Below are 15691 nucleotides of genomic sequence, written 5' to 3'. Positions count from 1 at the left end.
TGGGTTTCCTCAGATGCGGGAACTTCAATGTGTTGAATGGGATGAACATCCACATCCTTCCCACATCGCCCTCATAAAGTGGGGGCTGGGTAAGTAAGTACTTTTCTGTTCCCTGCCCAGGTGGTCTCAACCAGTTGACGTTCAACACCGACGGCGGCTGCCCTTGCCCACTTCTGTTGCCCCCGCGTCACTGTCGGCGCCGCCCTAGGGCCGGGCAGCTTCCTCGAAGGAACCTGGAAGTCTGAGCACGCTGCTTCTTGCCCCTAGTTCTTGCCCTCCGTCATCGCGTGATGTCCCTAGTGGGGCCTCCGCGGGTCGCTGGTCTGCTGCCCAGCGATTAGTGACGCTGTCATGCCAACTCCTCGGTGTCCTGCGCGTGTTGGGAAGCGTGGTTTTTTCAGAGCCCTCCCCTCTCCGGTCTCCTGATCAGGCTCTACATAGAAAATCTCCTCACCTTTGGCTGCACTGCAGAGCCATCAGGGTTCTTGCCAAGGTTGTCGGATAACAAAATGGCTTGTTTTCGGCATGGTCACGGTCTTGGGGGTGAAGGTGGGCGGCGGTGACATCTGGATCCCCTCACGATGAGCTGAAAATGCATTCCGAAGTCTACGATGTGGTTTGGTATAAAATGCTGTTGGACCTTTCGCAATGTGACAAGTAGAGAAGAGCGACCATCCTCAGCCAATACTCACAAGTCTGCCCAGGTGGTCACGAATAGCCAAGCATGCTTTCTTCGCTGGTCTTCACCTTGTCCGCCCTGACCGTGGTGTCAGCGGCCCCAACGTCTCTCGGTGGAAGACAGGCTGCCTTTGAGGTCACCGAGCAGCAGCCGTGGAATGCGGGAGCTGTCACTGAGTTTCGTATTCACCCCAGTTGCAACGCCTCCCAAGCATTTCAGCTTCGCCAAGGTCTCGACGATGCGGTAGCACTCGCCCAGCATGCCAAAGAACACGTCCTGCGCTGGGGGAGCAGCAGTGAGTTCTACCGCAAATACTTTGGGAATGCTCCTACACCGGAGGTCATTGGTGCGTTCGACACCATTGTCAACGGAAACAAGCAAAATGCCCTCTTCCGTTGTGATGACCCGGATTTGAACTGCCAAAATATGCCGAGTGAGTAATTCGAGTCCTGTCTAATGTGTTACTTGCAGAGGACTGACTCTGTGACAAAGCTTGGGCTGGTCACTGGCGAGGCGACAACGCAACTGAGGAGACAGTCATCTGCCCTACCTCGTTCTTTGAGCGACGCCCTCTTTCCACGCTTTGCGCGAGAGGTTACAATGTCCGAGAACACTCCCGCCTTCTCTACTGGGGTTCCGACCTGCTCCACCGTCTCTACCACGTGCCCGCATTTGGCCAGGAATACATCGACCATTACTCCGAGGGATACGAAGGGATCATAGAGTCTGCTGCCAACAACAGTCCAAACAGCACCCATGATTCCGACGGCCTGCAGTACTTTGCCCTGGACGTTTACGCGTACGACATCATCCTTCCCGGCGAGGGCTGTCCTGGCCCAAGTGGCCCGCCCAGCACGGAGACGAGCTCAGCATCAGCCCCCTCGCCCACGGAAACGTCCTCTTCTGCCAGTGCTACCAGTACCGCAACAACAACTGGTGCGGAATCAGCTGCGTCAGAGACTACGCTGCCAGATGTATGTGTTCCTGCGTCTCTCCAAAGGCTTCTACCGTTATCACCTCGATTCTAATGCTACCCAGAACTGCCACACCCACTCAGATGGGTCTGTCCACTGCACCTAATTTTCAAATGGAACAATTGCAACGACTAGAACGCACGAGTAACGATAGGAAAGGGGGTCCCTTCCACGATTGGATTGATCATGGCGGAGTGAAATAGAAAGCACAAACTCTAATTCGGGTAATTACAATAATTGATTAGATATAGGACTCTATCTTTGTGGATTTTCCACGGGAGGATGCTACATCACTCCTTATATGAATACATCTCTCTCTATCATTGTCTCCCATATTTCCACCGCTCTATCTTTTCAACGCCGTAGGTCATCTCCAGCAGGCTCATTGTGAACTCGTCCAAATCTTCCGGCCTGCACTCCTCAAATAACCGGTGCTCATGCCTTCGTACAAAGTCTATGCCCTGTTTGTGACCCTCACAACAGGTCTCCCAGGCAAACGAAGACGGTGCCTCAAAAGCGCCTTTCCGGGTGGTAAATGGCAACCCACCCGGACACGGCGCCCACAAGACCTGCAGCGTTAGGTATATGGTTTGCACGCCAGTAGCGACGACCCACGTCCGGCGGATGGTCTCGGCGAACAGCCACGCACACCAGGCGATGTCCTCTTGGGGGATGATCAGGGAGCTCGCGAGGCCCACCCACTCACCATCGCCGTTGTTCTGCCCGCCAATATGCTCTGCCATTTGCGAGAGCGGGTCCTGTTGGTAGCCTGGCGGGGTTACCATTGGGGAGGCGAACGCCTCTGGCCCCTGGGCGGCGGTGTGCTGGGCGGAGGCGACGAGCTGCCGCAGCCATGAGTTCAGGGTTGGTATCTGTGTCTCTGCGACGTGCCGGAGGCGGATGTCGCCGTCGAACAGGCAAATGATCTGGTATGTGAGGAGGGCGTGGACACGAGCTAGGTGTTCGAAGGTGTCGAGTGCCACCGCCCCTGCATCGTCGTCGCTGGTAGTACCTGGCGGTGGATGTGGCTGATCTGCCAATAGTTGTTTTACTCTTTGTTCGAGAAGGGAAGTGATGATGGCTTTGTTTGATTCCTTTCTATTTTGGTACGTTGACAGCGCGGTGAACGCATCCTGGACGCATCGTGGCATATGGTGTTTGTACGCTTGTTGATGTATAAAAGGACAACAACCGGTCTCGACCCAGCGGGTCAGCCATTCTTTGGCATGGTCTGTGTAGCTTCTCAGCACTGTGCTACAGTAAGGTGCCGCGCTATGTGCTGATGCCATGTGGTCAACATCCCATGAGCCCTTCTCCAGATACCAAGGCAGTGGATGCGGGTGGGATCTCGGACCGGGCTGGGTGCTGCTCGGGTTCCCAATAACGGCGTCCAAGCTGTGAGATAGAAGTCCGTCGATGGTTATCATGTCTCCGGACGAATCAAAAAGAAGGTCGGGCAAGGGTTCGTCCGAGACGGTGCCCAGTCCGAGTCGTTGTTGGACTTGAGGTCGGCCCGGGGGTTCATAAATCGCCGTCGGATACTCACAACGCCAGCCTCTGGACTGACACCTGCGGCAGGCTGGTATCTGCCGCTCACATTTTCTCTTGGCACGGGCACATGTCAAGCAAGCCTTGCTCTCAACAGTCATATCGATCGGACCCATCGCGAGAAAGATGCAGGTGTTCGGCAGCGACCCGGGTAAATGTCTCTTGGTGAGAAATCAAAAGGTTCCAGGGCAGCGGATTCAGACCGACAACGGCCCTCGTAAGCACCAAGCCCATGGTCCTACGGACCAAGTGAAGACAGACTGAATGCAGCATAAATCCCGCCGTCTGACAAACCTTGGAAGTGGACGCCAAACTTCTTCGGGGCTGGTGCCCGCTTCTCTTCACAACCAACGGCCCTATTATGTCAGCTGTATTGCACCACTACTAAAGGCTTGGGTACGCCCGTGGGCTGGCCCACGCAGACAGTCCGCATTTCTGCCGACCAACAACCAAGCGACAGAACGATTTGTCGTCGTTGGTCTGCGCGATGGGCCAATACAGGAAACCAACTCGCATCCTGTGCCCGAGATTGGTACCTCGAGCTGCGGACAGGTGCATTTCGCGGGGGATATAAGACCACTGCTCCGAGGGCAACATTGAACGCTGCCCCGGGTGATTAGAAGATATCGATTCTTTAATGTACAGTGTAATCAACAATAACTACAACAGGCTCGAATTGGTTATTTGTGTTATTATATTAGTAGAACTTGGAAGCATCCTAAACGAAGAGTTCAATCAAAATGGCCGACCTGCAATATATTCTCAAAAAGACCATCGAGCAGGGGGCTAACGTCACGACGAATTTCACCCGGACCGTCCATCGTGCCTCTTACTCTTCCATCGACCCCTCTCGCCCTGAACTAAGCCAAGATGGTCGTACGGTTCTTATCACAGGGGGTGGTACTGGCATCGGAAAGTCCATCGGAAAGTCCTTCGCTCAGGCCGGTGCCAGGCATGTAATCATCGTCGGCCGCAGAGCTAATGTTCTTGCCGATGCCGCTAAAGCCATCGAGGAAGTAGCCAAGCAGGCCGGAAAGGACACCAAAGTCATCCACCAGACCCTCGACATCACAGACAAGGCAGGGATCGCAGATCTATGGTCGGGTCTGAAGGACAAGGGCATCATTGTTGACGTTTTGGTGCTCAACGCCACAAAGTTCTCGTTGCTGGCACCGCTCCTTGAGCTCGGATCTGACGAGATCTGGTCCATGTTTGAGGCCAATGTCCACGGCCCGCTCATGCTGTCCGAGGCCTTCGTGAAGCAGAGCGGCGACGGGCAAAGGGTCCTTATTAACGTCGCCACCAATTCCATCCACCTGTCCGAGGAGTCTCATTCCATCATCGGCGCAAAGGTCCCCGCATACGCACTGACCAAGAATTCTGGAGCACTGCTAATCCAGAAGATTGCGGCAGAGGTTGACCCCGAGAAGGTCCAGGTCGTCAGCTTCCACCCCGGTGCCGTCTATTCCGGCGGCTGGGAAGACTCCGGCGTCCCTCAAAACATGTTGCCCTTCGATGAGATCTCGCTCCCCGGAGCTGAGGCGGTCTGGCTCGCTTCTCCAGAGGCTAAGTTCCTGCACGGGCGTTTCGTTTGGGCATCGTGGGATGTTGATGAGTTGAAGTCTGGGGAGATCAGGGAGGCGATTGAAGAGGATGTCGAATTCCTCAAGATTGGTGTTCATGGGCTTAAGGGTCCCGACCGCCGCAAGTGAGACTGTGGCCGCAACCAAACCTTGAACCAATTTGAAGGACCACGACGGGTTGAGGCTCAACTATTCCGACGGGCACTGGGGTAGCAGCGTCGATCTTGTTATATGGGATGACCTTTCTCCAATAATATAGTCAATACACAATTGCAAAACATCCAAAGCACCTGCAGCATTACGACTCCGTGGTCTAATTATATATTTCTAGTATTGTTGATAGCCCGGGATTACGGCCCCAAAGCTTGCGTGAACAACGCGTCTCGAACTTGAAGGGATCAGGCTCGGTGGTGTCTCATCGTGGGAGCCCGAGGATGACTGGATGGGACTAGAGCGCTAACTTGCTGTGGCACAAACGCCCGCTGCAGGTGTATCCGAGCTCGGTCAGTGTATAAGTTTAATGTGGGTAATAAAGGACGGGAAACAGGTGCTTTGTGCCCACACAAGCAGGCAAACCCCGATACCTACATATGTAGGTACTGTGTGATAGCATCCATGGATGCCAGTGTCGCGTCAAAGTCGCGTCCCAAGTGCCTTACGGAACAGAATCGAACAAAAGCAGCCTGACCGGGTTCATGTTGGAGATCAAATCCTGGTCGGCAGACCCTGATCGACAGCACTTGAGTGGAGGGGAAGGGCCGCGGCGGAACGCATTGACTTGCAGATGTCATCGCGACCATGGCGCCGCTGACGCCACGTCAAACGCGACCCCATTCTTGTTTACGGCCAGGCAGGCAGCCAATGAGATGTCACATGTGTCTCAGACCAGGTGTCCATCACAGCCCGTGAGACCGCAAGGCACGTCAGAATGTGCAACCCCTCAAGACAATTGGGAAGATGCTGCCCAGAATGGACGTCATTTCCGCACTTATGTCACACTAACAAAGCGGATGCTGTCCGGAGCTGTGGGGCAGTTGCTTCTGCTCCTGCCTGCTTGCCTCAAGTGCTGCTCCCCATGTAAACAAGAGTGACGTCAGTTCAAGGCAGCAAGCTGCACCAGGCAACCAGACACAAATGGGACACTTGAACGTTGGTGGATTCAATCGAGGCAGGAAGCAAATCGCTGCCAGCATTTGAAATAGAGCTCAGAGTCCCCGTCTCCAAATTCCACATCGCCGACCCCTCCTCTCCATCCCATCCCATCTACCCACTTCTCTCCACCTCTCGTCATCAAGTCTAAGACCAGACACCACGCCTTCAATAGACCATCTCTATCATCCACTCTCGAGCAAATCCAACACTGCAAACATGCCTTCTGAAGCTCAGGTTATCGGCGGCCACAAGGCCAACCTGCACAATCCAGACACCTCTGCTGAAGCCAAGGAGCACTCCAAGCAGGTTCTCAAGGAGGACTTCAACGGTAGGCAATGATACCAACCCTCCCGTTGCAATCCACACATGACTGCTCTACCTATGCTCTCAAGTGTTGTCTTATGCAGCACGCTGACCTGTCATGCAACAGTTATCGTGGACGGCAACAAGACCAAGGACCTCAGCCACGTCGAGGCTGGCCTGAAGGGGTATGTCTTCCACCCTCTCTACCAAATTCATGCAATGATGTGCCTCGCTGACGACGTCGCAGTGCCATGCACAATGAGAACCTCCCCGTCGAGTCCCAGTTTGCGGCTGCGGAGAAGCTGGGTGAGATCAAGAAGTAAACGACATGACGGCATCAAATGGTCGCAAGGGACCTTGGGCTTGACGGATTTTCTTGGACGTTCTGCCGCTTCCGTGGTGATTTGGGGCTGGGGCGGGCGCGACGAGGTCGCGTTTGTTAATGGCAAAGCAAAGATACCAATGTGATTTCACGCCAACCACTGGCACTAGCAAATTGATACCACTTCCCGATTGCTGGCTCGTTCAAAGACTCAACTGTGCTATGACAATAGTTTGAGTCGTGATTGCTTTGCATCTTACTATGCCCCGGCCCAAGATTCTTCCATCTTTGTTAATTTACCTTCACAGTCTTCGAGTTATCCATGATATCTCAAGGTTTCTTGCCACCAACATTCGTTTCCCCCTTATTAGAATGCCACAACTCAAGTTCTGTTTCAAATGGATTCCAAGTGTTACGTTTATTGCAGCGGTAGGTGAAGGACTTGGAGGCTGAGTTATTTTAGAATCCAGGTGCCACCAGCCCAGCCACAATAACCTCCACTATCAATATCTCCAAGTACATGCAAAAAGCCAACTTGAACGTGACCTCGGGACTCTTAATTATAAGATGTAGGTATTTCGTCGCTTTCACTTCTATTTCTCCGAACAGTTGCGAGGGGATGTCGCTCGGCTTTCTAAGATGTGTTGGTGTCCAAGAGCAAATGTTCTTCAGAACTAAGTTTTGAGCGGTGTGAATACACCCATAAGTTACCTTGCCATGAATGAATTGAGATCGCCTCGAGCTCGGATTGGTCTTCCGCATACCTCAAGGTACATTGACAACATTGAATGGCCGCTAGTGTATTATGATGACCCCCGGGTGTTTACGGATTGTGGTAGATTCTAAAGTTCCAAGGTTGCACACGTGGAAAGCAGGTGATAGTACACAGACGCAGCACATAAGTCTCTAAATCGATTCCTGAATATTGTATTTTCACCATTCATTCTGCGAGGAGTGCGACTGATGCCCCTAGGACTCGAGAGCGAGACTGGTCTCCCATCGGTGGTATTTCTTGGCCAATGAGTCAGGACCGGATCCCCGGACTGGCCTCATTCACGTAGCCCCACAGCTTCAAGCTGTACGTAGCCACAATCCGGGTACCTTACACATACGATCCGTTCAGGGAGGAGTGGTGGATGTCATGGGAATAACCTGTTCACCTACACCTGACGCACTGCGGCTTGGGGCTTGTCCACCTGGGCAGCAAGGGGCCGCCCACAGAATGAGCAAGATTGTTTGGGACGAGGTCACCTAGAGCTATCTCAATGCTAGTCAAGATCTTATCAGATCAAATCACACGTGCATGCCCCAGGGTGATGTTGCAGCTCGCGTTGCATTCTTCCTAGCGTCGAAATTGGTGGGATGCGGTCAAGTGACATTTATCCCTGTAGCTTGCACGACATTTAAATATTATATTTAAATCTTTAAGTATATAAAATCTATATTTAAATATCGCACTACCTTTTTCTATATTTAAATATTGTACTACCTTTTTATATATTTAAATATACTAGGGTTAGAGGGGGGTTCTAGGGGGGAACCTGTGACGGTCTAGTACTGTAACTGAGCCTATAAACTACTGGAATAGCCAATTATTAAATTAGTTATTATAGTCTTTTGGTTAAGCAGTCTATTGCGCTAACAGTTAATAAAATTTTTATGGATCTATCTTAATAATTAATTTAAAGGGTGTGGGTTTGAGCCCCTATGTTTAAAAAGATTTTATTTGGGGTGTTGGTAGGTTAGTAGGTGCGGTATTTATAGTCTATGGTTGCAATATTAAGATGGGCCGTTTACTTTGATAAAGTAGCTCAAGTATACTATAGATACCTATCCTGTTTAACAGATTTTCAGGCCTTTTATAGGTACCTAATCCATCTCTAAACTATTTAAATACTCTATAAAGCCTTAAGGGGAATTATAACAATCTAGTACTATAACTAAGCCTATAAACTACTAGAATAGCCAATTATCAAATTAGTTATTATAGTCTTTTAGCCGAGCGGTCTATTGCGCTAGTAGTTAATAGAATTTCTACGGATCCGTCTTAGAACCCTCTAGGGTTAGTGTTAAAGTTAGTAGTTAGTGTTAGGGTTAGTAGTTAGTGTTAGGGTTAGTGGTTAGGGTTAGAGTTAGAGGTTAGGGTCTAGGGATATATTTAAATAATTTTAAGGCTTCTATTTAAATATAGAAAAAGGTAGTGTAACATTTAAATATTATATTTAAATGTTGTGTGAGCTACAGGGATAAATGTCACTTGACCACACCACTCTCGAAATTGGCAGTGTCCATGTTTCGCGAGTAAGTGACCGAGTCGAATCATGATTTCCTGGTCTTCCGTCGGCACCAAACCACCAGCTTCCGCGGAACGGAGCCCGTCGGCAACGTCAAACTTTGAATGTCACTTAGCCGATCGCGTAAAATTGCTTGACGCTATATTACTAGCCAGCGCCCTGGTTCCGGATCGCCTCGAGGATGTCCGGCAACCACCCGAGCGCCGGACAGGGCTGATGGTATCAAGGGCGGAGGGAGCACATTACAGGCTTCGGCGGGATATCCACCGATCCGAGTTGATCAGTCCAACCGAGAAAATTCAGGGGCCCCCGCAGGATCATTGAACCTTATCCCCCTGGTTGTTTCGAAACAAGAAAAATGACCGACATTCCACATCGAGTATTAGGTGTTTCTGCGTCGGATATAACGCGCATATCCAAAATGATTGCCAAGAGCACTCGAACAGTGCGGCCCTAGCTTCATCCCACGTTCAACCAAAAAACAAAACAAAAAAGAACCAATCACATAAGTCGCCCGCATCCAAACTCACTCACATGGCGAGAAGGATCATGCATGACACCCCTGGCGACAGTTGTGCCAAGGCAGATGCAATCATTGGGTAGCATCGTCGTGGATCCCAGTTAAGCTTATATAGGAAGTCAGCTCAGCGACGAGATGAGCCTCACAGTCCTTGCCCTCCGCAACAGTGTTCACATAAGCCGTTTTCGGACTGGTGGAATCCACCACTATCACGACGTATCCAAGTCCGACGGGGCCGCGTGCCTCGGCTTGCCCAATCGGGCCGCTATGAAGCCTCATCCAAGTCATGCAAGGCGCCGATTAAGGGGCCCAGAGGATGCCACTATGTAGAGCATCGTGGGACTGAGACTGGGGAAGAGTAAATAACGGGGACACTGGTGCATTACTCGTGCCGTGGGCCGAATTCCATAATGCTTTGCAATCACAACAGTACCTAGCAGTACAATGGAAGCTACCTAGGTATGATCATCAGAAACAACCTTTGAAAAAGGTTCATAAAGCAGCCGGCAGGACCGGTTTTTCAGACAGACGATTCTGAGGTCTCTGCTCCAGGCTCAACCCGATATCACACATTCTTTCTCTTATATACAAAATCAAGCATTCATATAATGCGTTCGCTCTTTCAGACCAGCCTTCTCGTCGCCGCCGTCCTGGCTGAGCGGCCGTTCCTCGAGGAGCCAGACACAGGTCTTGAGACCTACCTCTACAGCACCAACTACACAGATGGCGAGCTTCCTCTGCTCAAGGACATGCGAGGCATTCCAGACTTTGACTGGGCCGCTCAACACTATCTTGACAACCAGAAGTACTCGTTCTACCGCACCGGAAACGGAGGTGAATGGTCCTACCGTAACAACCTGGAGATCTGGAGCCAGGTCAAGTTTAGACCTCGCCAGCTGAACGACGTGTCCAAGCTCAAGGAGACACTGCCCACCAGCTTCCTAGGCTACAACTTCTCGGCCCCCTTCTTCATCTCACCGGCAGCCCGAGCGGGATATTCCGACCCCGAGCGCGCTGAGCTCAACTTCGTCGATGCAAGTGCCGCCGAGGAGACCCTCTACGTCGCCGCCCTTTACGCCACCAAGACCATCGAGGAGATCCAGGCTCAGAAGCACAACGGAACATTAAACGGCCAGCAGGTCGTCTTCCAGCAGATCTACTCCAATGTCAACCTGAGTGTCACATGGGACGCCATGGCCCGCGCCGAAGCCGCCGGCGTCAAGGCCTTCGTCTGGACCATCGATGCCCCCGGCGACTCGACCCGCCACCGAGCCGCCCGCTACGACACCACCAACGCCAACAGCGTGACATCGGCACTGACGTGGGACCTCTACGACGAGATTCGCAACCACACCTCGCTGCCCGTTATACCTAAGGGAATTACCACAGTCGAGGATGCACTCTTGGCTATTGAGAAAGGAGCACCCGCGATTTGGATCAGCAACCACGGTGGCCGCCAGCTCGACCACAGCCCCTCGTCGCTCGAGATAGCCTACGAGATCCACCGCAACGCGCCGCAGGTGTTCACCACGGTGGAGGTTATGGCCGATTCGGGCATCCGATATGGCACTGACGTCCTGAAGCTGCTCGCCCTGGGTGTCAAGATGGTCGGCATGGGCCGGCCGTTCATGTTTGCAAACATTTTTGGTGTCGACGGAGTGAGGAAGGCCATCCAGATCCTCAAGAATGAGACTATCCACGACGGTGCCCAAGCTGGTGTGACTGATCTGCGCAACGTGAGCAGCAAGCTAGTAAGTGCTTTTTTATCCTGCCTTGTGTATAATTATTTGCTGACTTCCTGGCTTGTAGATCAACGCTCGTGCTCTTGAGCACAACGTGTTCCTGTTAGACGAGTAGACATACGAAAGGGTTTTTATCTGCCACTTCAAAAGCGAGGCGTCAAGGAGTTGGGGCGTACTCGATCCCACGATACCGTTTTCGGTAATCGAAGCGACCTACAACTCATTACTGAAGTAGCTTGGGGTGTTAGTAAAGACACCGTAGTAGGTGCCACGGCCAGGAACACACCTGGAAGCTTGGAAAACCGGTCTCTTGTTCAGTCCCGATTGGGCATTTAACTTTCATCGTTTCAAGCTCCAATATTAAAGGCCCAGAGTAAGCTTCACAGACACAACTCCTGGCACTCTGATCTCTTCGCGCACGTCACTGCAACTTGACCCTCATGATCATGTCTACACTTTACACCGACCTGTTATGAAACGGAATTTGTTGAACAGAGATATGCCGTCATAATACTCATTGCCGGCGTCCATCAAGCCTCCGCATGTTCTGCGTACCTGCCTATTTCGGCACCGATCTAACCTTATCGACCCCGCATATACTGGCGCTGGCGACCTTGGCCTTGTGAATTATGAGCTTTTAGAGCCATGGCTAGATACCGGTAGAGCAGATCGACGACAAGGATGAGTGGTCAATATCGTCATTACAAAGAAATGGCGAAATGAGTGTATACAATGGATAAATACAACAGCTCAGCCCTTGAACCTGGGCTATGGAACTCCTGAGTCCTGGACCTTGATACAAGCAAGTGCTCATCCGACGTCGAGTAGCCAACATGATTTCCAACGTCTTGATTGCGGGGCTGCTTCAGCTGGCGGCACTGCCTGCTGCATCGGCACAAGCTTGGTTTGACCTGCCTGGCAGCTTATACGGCCCTCCAGAACAGCAATGGGCGTCGTGCGCCGATGCGAGTTGGCCGGTGACGGAACTCGGCGAGCCACTCGCGCCCCAGAAGCCAGACACCCAGCTGGTCGAAGCGGTGGCCGCAATCGACGAGGCACGTGTCGAGAACATCGTCACGACGCTGGCAAACTTCGGAACCAGGCATACCCTCTCGATTCAGAACTCTTCAACACGCGGGATCGGTGCCGCACGTGACTGGATCTACAGCCAGATGCAGGATATTGCCGCGGACTCTGAGGGCAACATGGACGTCTTTTTCAACAGCTACATCCAGCCCGTCGCGAACAGAGTTCCCTTCCCGGTCAATATCACTAACGTCGTGGCGCGCATCAACGGGACTGTTGACCCTAACCGCGTGTACGTGGTGACTGGCCACTACGACAGCCGCCGGCTCGACGTGTCAGACTACACGAACGACGCGCCCGGAGCAGATGACAATGCCAGCGGTGTTGCCGTGGTGATGGAGATGGCGCGGGTGCTGTCCAAGCTCAAGCCAGCAACCACGTTGCTCTTCGCCGCCGTAGCGGGAGAAGAGCAGTCCCTCCTCGGCAGCGCGTACCTCGCCCAGACGCTCAAGGCGCAGGGCTACAACGTCGAGGGCAATTGGAACAATGATATTGTGGGGACGGGCTCGTTCGCCCCCTTCTCTCCGATCAACAATTACACGGTGCGCTTGTTTGGCGCGAGCATCTTGTACCCCAACGCAAGTACCGCCGCATACCAGTCCCGTATTGGGAACATTGGGTACGAGAACGATAGTCCCGCTCGCAACCTGGGCCGCTTCATCGCCGAGGTCGCCGCGGGCGCCGCCGAGTCGGTCGGAATGCAAGTGGCCCTTATCTACCGGCCTGATCGGTTCCTGCGGGGCGGTGACCACCAGTCTTTCCTGGCCCAGGGATTCCCTGCCGTGCGCTTCACCGAGGCAGTGGAAGATTTCACGCACCAACATCAAAACGTCCGAGTTCAGGATGGCGTCCAGTATGGTGATTTGGTAGAGTACGTTGACTTTGATTACACGGCTCGTGTCGCCCGGGTCAACCTGGCCACCATGTGGAGTGCGGCGAACGCGCCTGCGCTGCCAAAGAATGTGACTATCTCGCAGGTGATTGGTTTTCCTGCTTCCAATGAGCAGACGCCGCTGGACGTGGTGGGTAACGACAGCCAGTTCACCTGGGCGACGGGAAATGATCCACTCGTGGCTAGTTACGAGCTCGTGTGGAGGCCCAGTGGTGCCCTGCAGTGGTCGCGGAGTCTTGATGTTGGGAATGTGGGAACTGTGACGGTTGACCTGCCGAAGGATGCTGTTCAGTTCGGCATTCGAGCTGTAGGCAAAGATGGGAAGAAGAGCCCTGCGGTTTTGCCCTTCCCAGGATAGAGTAGGGACCGCATATAGGCACTTGGGCCGTCGCAGCCATTTGAGACATCTAGCCATGGACCAAAATGAACTTCTTTGCAAAGAATCGGAATAACCATCCATCCATCTTTGCACTCCACGGCGCGTTGTCCTCGTGCTCGTCTACCAAAGATAGCTGGTCATTGAGATGCTGTATGAACTCCGGCACGATCCTGAGCCCCAACTCGGGGATGAAGTCAAGCCCATCCTCCTCTGATCCGGGGCATATCATGGCAGTCTCGTGAGTGTAAGGGACCAGCCTGAAATGGCGAAACCTCTTGAAGTCCTTGACGTCTTTCGATGCGTCAAGGCCCCAGTAATGGTCGAATACGACCGAAACGAGGCGTAGCGAGGGTAGAGTACACAAGAAATCGGCCTGCCAGAAGTCGATGGCTACATCGTCCGTCAAATGCCACGACCCAATTGCAAGGTGGCGAATGCTCTGGAACACGCCAGCGGGGTCGTTGCGCAGCCGGTCTTCGGTATTCAACATGTCTCCGAGAAGATCCTCTCCAAGGAAGAAGATGTCTGTCTCTGGACGGAACTGTCGACATGGAAGTAGCACAAGCTCCACGACCTCTGAGGACACTCGGGGCAGCCGATTCCGGAACCATTGGAACGAGAAGCCGCTCTTCAGAGCAAAGCAACGAGACTCGTGATTCACATGCAAGATGACAATGTAGTCGACAACCACCTTGAACCTGGAAGCTCTCGATGAGTCGCCACCCCTGTCTGTTGTTGAGTCTGGTCCAAAATCGCCGCGGTTATAGAAGTAGACCTCAGGCGCGGCTGGGTCTGGCAAGCATTCTTTCCAGACGGCCTCACGAAGCTCAAATGGGAGCTTGAGGAACCCCTCCATTGGTGATGTTCCTGGCTTGCTTCTGATTGAAAAATAAGTGCAAGACTTCAGGCGACCGGGGTTGAATGCAGAGAATTGTCCTGTCCGGTCGCGGGTCGGTGCTCGAGTGTTTGTTTTCGCGCGTCCGGGGTTGTCCAATGTTGTCAGGAGGAAGTGCAGCCCTCAGTAGCGGCTGCGAGCTGCACGCACGCTAGTGGGTCAAGTACCTGGGACTGGCGTCTCCTACCCCACATCGATCTTGGCAGCACCACCTGCACTGAGTCTAGCCCTTATTATTAGAACCTGCCTGCCTCCATTGACAGTCTGAAAGATCTGTCAGTCCCGTCACAAAGACCATTTATAGTCAGCTCTCCGCTGTATTCAATAAGTTGTGCTGCTGGAGGATTCCGACGCTACCAAATCTCTCACCTCAACTGTAGCGGCAGCCAAAGCACCGGATCCATAATGATGGTAGCAACGGTGAAGATGGCCAGATTAAGGAGCTAGCGTCCACATACCCAACAAGTTAATCCATATACCTAATATTTTCTTTCTATACACCTAATATCTATTTTAATATATAAAGCCTATAAAAATCTATATATTTAATTAAAATTCTTTAAATTTTTAATACTTAAGGTATAAGCCCCTTCTAGACCCCTTCTAGCACCCCTTTTAGCGCCCCTTTACTTTCGCCTTCTAGCAGCCCTTCTAGTAGCCCTTCTGGCACCCCTTCTGGCCCACACGCCTTCAGGTATGTTCAGGTACTAACTGAGTATTCAGATGCCAACTGAACGCTAGAGGGCTAGAAGTCTAGAGGGCTCGAAGGCTAGAAGGGGTGCTAGAAGGCCAGAAAGAGCGTAGTCTTTACCTTTACCTTCTTACCTTCTGGCCTTCTAGCGTTTAGTTGGCATCTGAATGCTCAGTTGGTACCTGAATGTACCTGAAGGTGTGCGGGCTAGAAGGGGTGCTAGAAGGCTAGAAGGGGTGCTAAAAGGGCTGCTAGAAGGGCTATTAAAAGGTGAAGGTAAAGGGGTGTTAAAAGGGGTGTTAAAAAGGTGTTAAAAGGGGTTTAAAAAGGGTTTATATTTTAAATATTAAAAATTTAAAGAATTTTAATTAAATATATAGTTTTTTATAAACTTTATATATAAAAATAAATACTAAGTATATAGAAAGAAAATACTAGGTATATAGACTGACTTACTAGGTGTGTAGATGCTGGCTCTAGATTGAGTATAAGAATATAGTTACGCTTTCAGGAATACTGAATGATATTGATGAACTCGGAGCTGCTGGAAGTAAGAGTGTCTTGTGCAAAGGCCCTCCCTTGCTCAGCAGTACCGGTACTTCAATGATCTCCGGGTCGAGCCTTGACGAGC

At 52.0% G+C, this 15691-nt stretch overlaps 7 protein-coding genes across 7 annotated transcripts; 5 read left to right on the top strand and 2 right to left on the bottom strand.

Annotated features, from left to right (window-relative positions):
* Positions 1-724: 724 nt before the first annotated feature.
* On the top strand, positions 725-1759 carry KVR01_004581 (uncharacterized protein; the record flags this gene model as incomplete). The annotated part of the gene is made up of 3 exons (XM_044785089.1): positions 725-1112; positions 1172-1653; positions 1718-1759. The coding sequence occupies 3 exons, from the start codon at positions 725-727 to the stop codon at positions 1757-1759; spliced, it is 912 nt and encodes a 303-aa protein (XP_044646745.1).
* Positions 1760-1872: 113 nt separating this feature from the next.
* On the bottom strand, positions 1873-3453 carry KVR01_004831 (uncharacterized protein). Its single transcript, XM_044783757.1, has one exon. The coding sequence runs from the start codon at positions 3315-3317 to the stop codon at positions 1974-1976; it is 1344 nt and encodes a 447-aa protein (XP_044646995.1). The 5' UTR covers positions 3318-3453; the 3' UTR covers positions 1873-1973.
* A 488-nt stretch (positions 3454-3941) lies between these two features.
* Positions 3942-5147, top strand: KVR01_004160 (uncharacterized protein; the record flags this gene model as incomplete). Its single annotated transcript, XM_044786140.1, has 1 exon — positions 3942-5147. The coding sequence occupies one exon, from the start codon at positions 3942-3944 to the stop codon at positions 4911-4913; it is 972 nt and encodes a 323-aa protein (XP_044646324.1). The 3' UTR covers positions 4914-5147.
* Positions 5148-5759: 612 nt separating this feature from the next.
* Positions 5760-6755, top strand: KVR01_004732 (uncharacterized protein). Its single transcript, XM_044784766.1, has 3 exons — positions 5760-6264; positions 6367-6424; positions 6487-6755. The coding sequence occupies exons 1-3, from the start codon at positions 6153-6155 to the stop codon at positions 6560-6562; spliced, it is 246 nt and encodes an 81-aa protein (XP_044646896.1). The 5' UTR covers positions 5760-6152; the 3' UTR covers positions 6563-6755.
* A 3228-nt stretch (positions 6756-9983) lies between these two features.
* Positions 9984-11232, top strand: KVR01_004590 (uncharacterized protein; the record flags this gene model as incomplete). The annotated part of the gene is made up of 2 exons (XM_044786873.1): positions 9984-11126; positions 11185-11232. The coding sequence occupies 2 exons, from the start codon at positions 9984-9986 to the stop codon at positions 11230-11232; spliced, it is 1191 nt and encodes a 396-aa protein (XP_044646754.1).
* A 567-nt stretch (positions 11233-11799) lies between these two features.
* Positions 11800-13453, top strand: KVR01_004737 (uncharacterized protein; the record flags this gene model as incomplete). Its single annotated transcript, XM_044789554.1, has 1 exon — positions 11800-13453. Exon 1 carries the CDS (start codon positions 11951-11953, stop codon positions 13451-13453), a length of 1503 nt encoding a protein of 500 aa, XP_044646901.1. The 5' UTR covers positions 11800-11950.
* A 49-nt stretch (positions 13454-13502) lies between these two features.
* On the bottom strand, positions 13503-14330 carry KVR01_004112 (uncharacterized protein; the record flags this gene model as incomplete). The annotated part of the gene is made up of 1 exon (XM_044784670.1): positions 13503-14330. One exon carries the CDS (start codon positions 14328-14330, stop codon positions 13503-13505), a length of 828 nt encoding a protein of 275 aa, XP_044646276.1.
* Positions 14331-15691: the final 1361 nt, after the last annotated feature.

Source organism: Diaporthe batatas (assembly GCF_019321695.1).
Source record: "Diaporthe batatas strain CRI 302-4 chromosome Unknown Contig00004, whole genome shotgun sequence".
NCBI classification, from domain to species: domain Eukaryota; kingdom Fungi; phylum Ascomycota; class Sordariomycetes; order Diaporthales; family Diaporthaceae; genus Diaporthe; species Diaporthe batatas.
The sequence above is the reverse complement of the archived record's forward strand: the minus strand, read 5'-3'. Positions and strand labels throughout refer to the sequence as shown.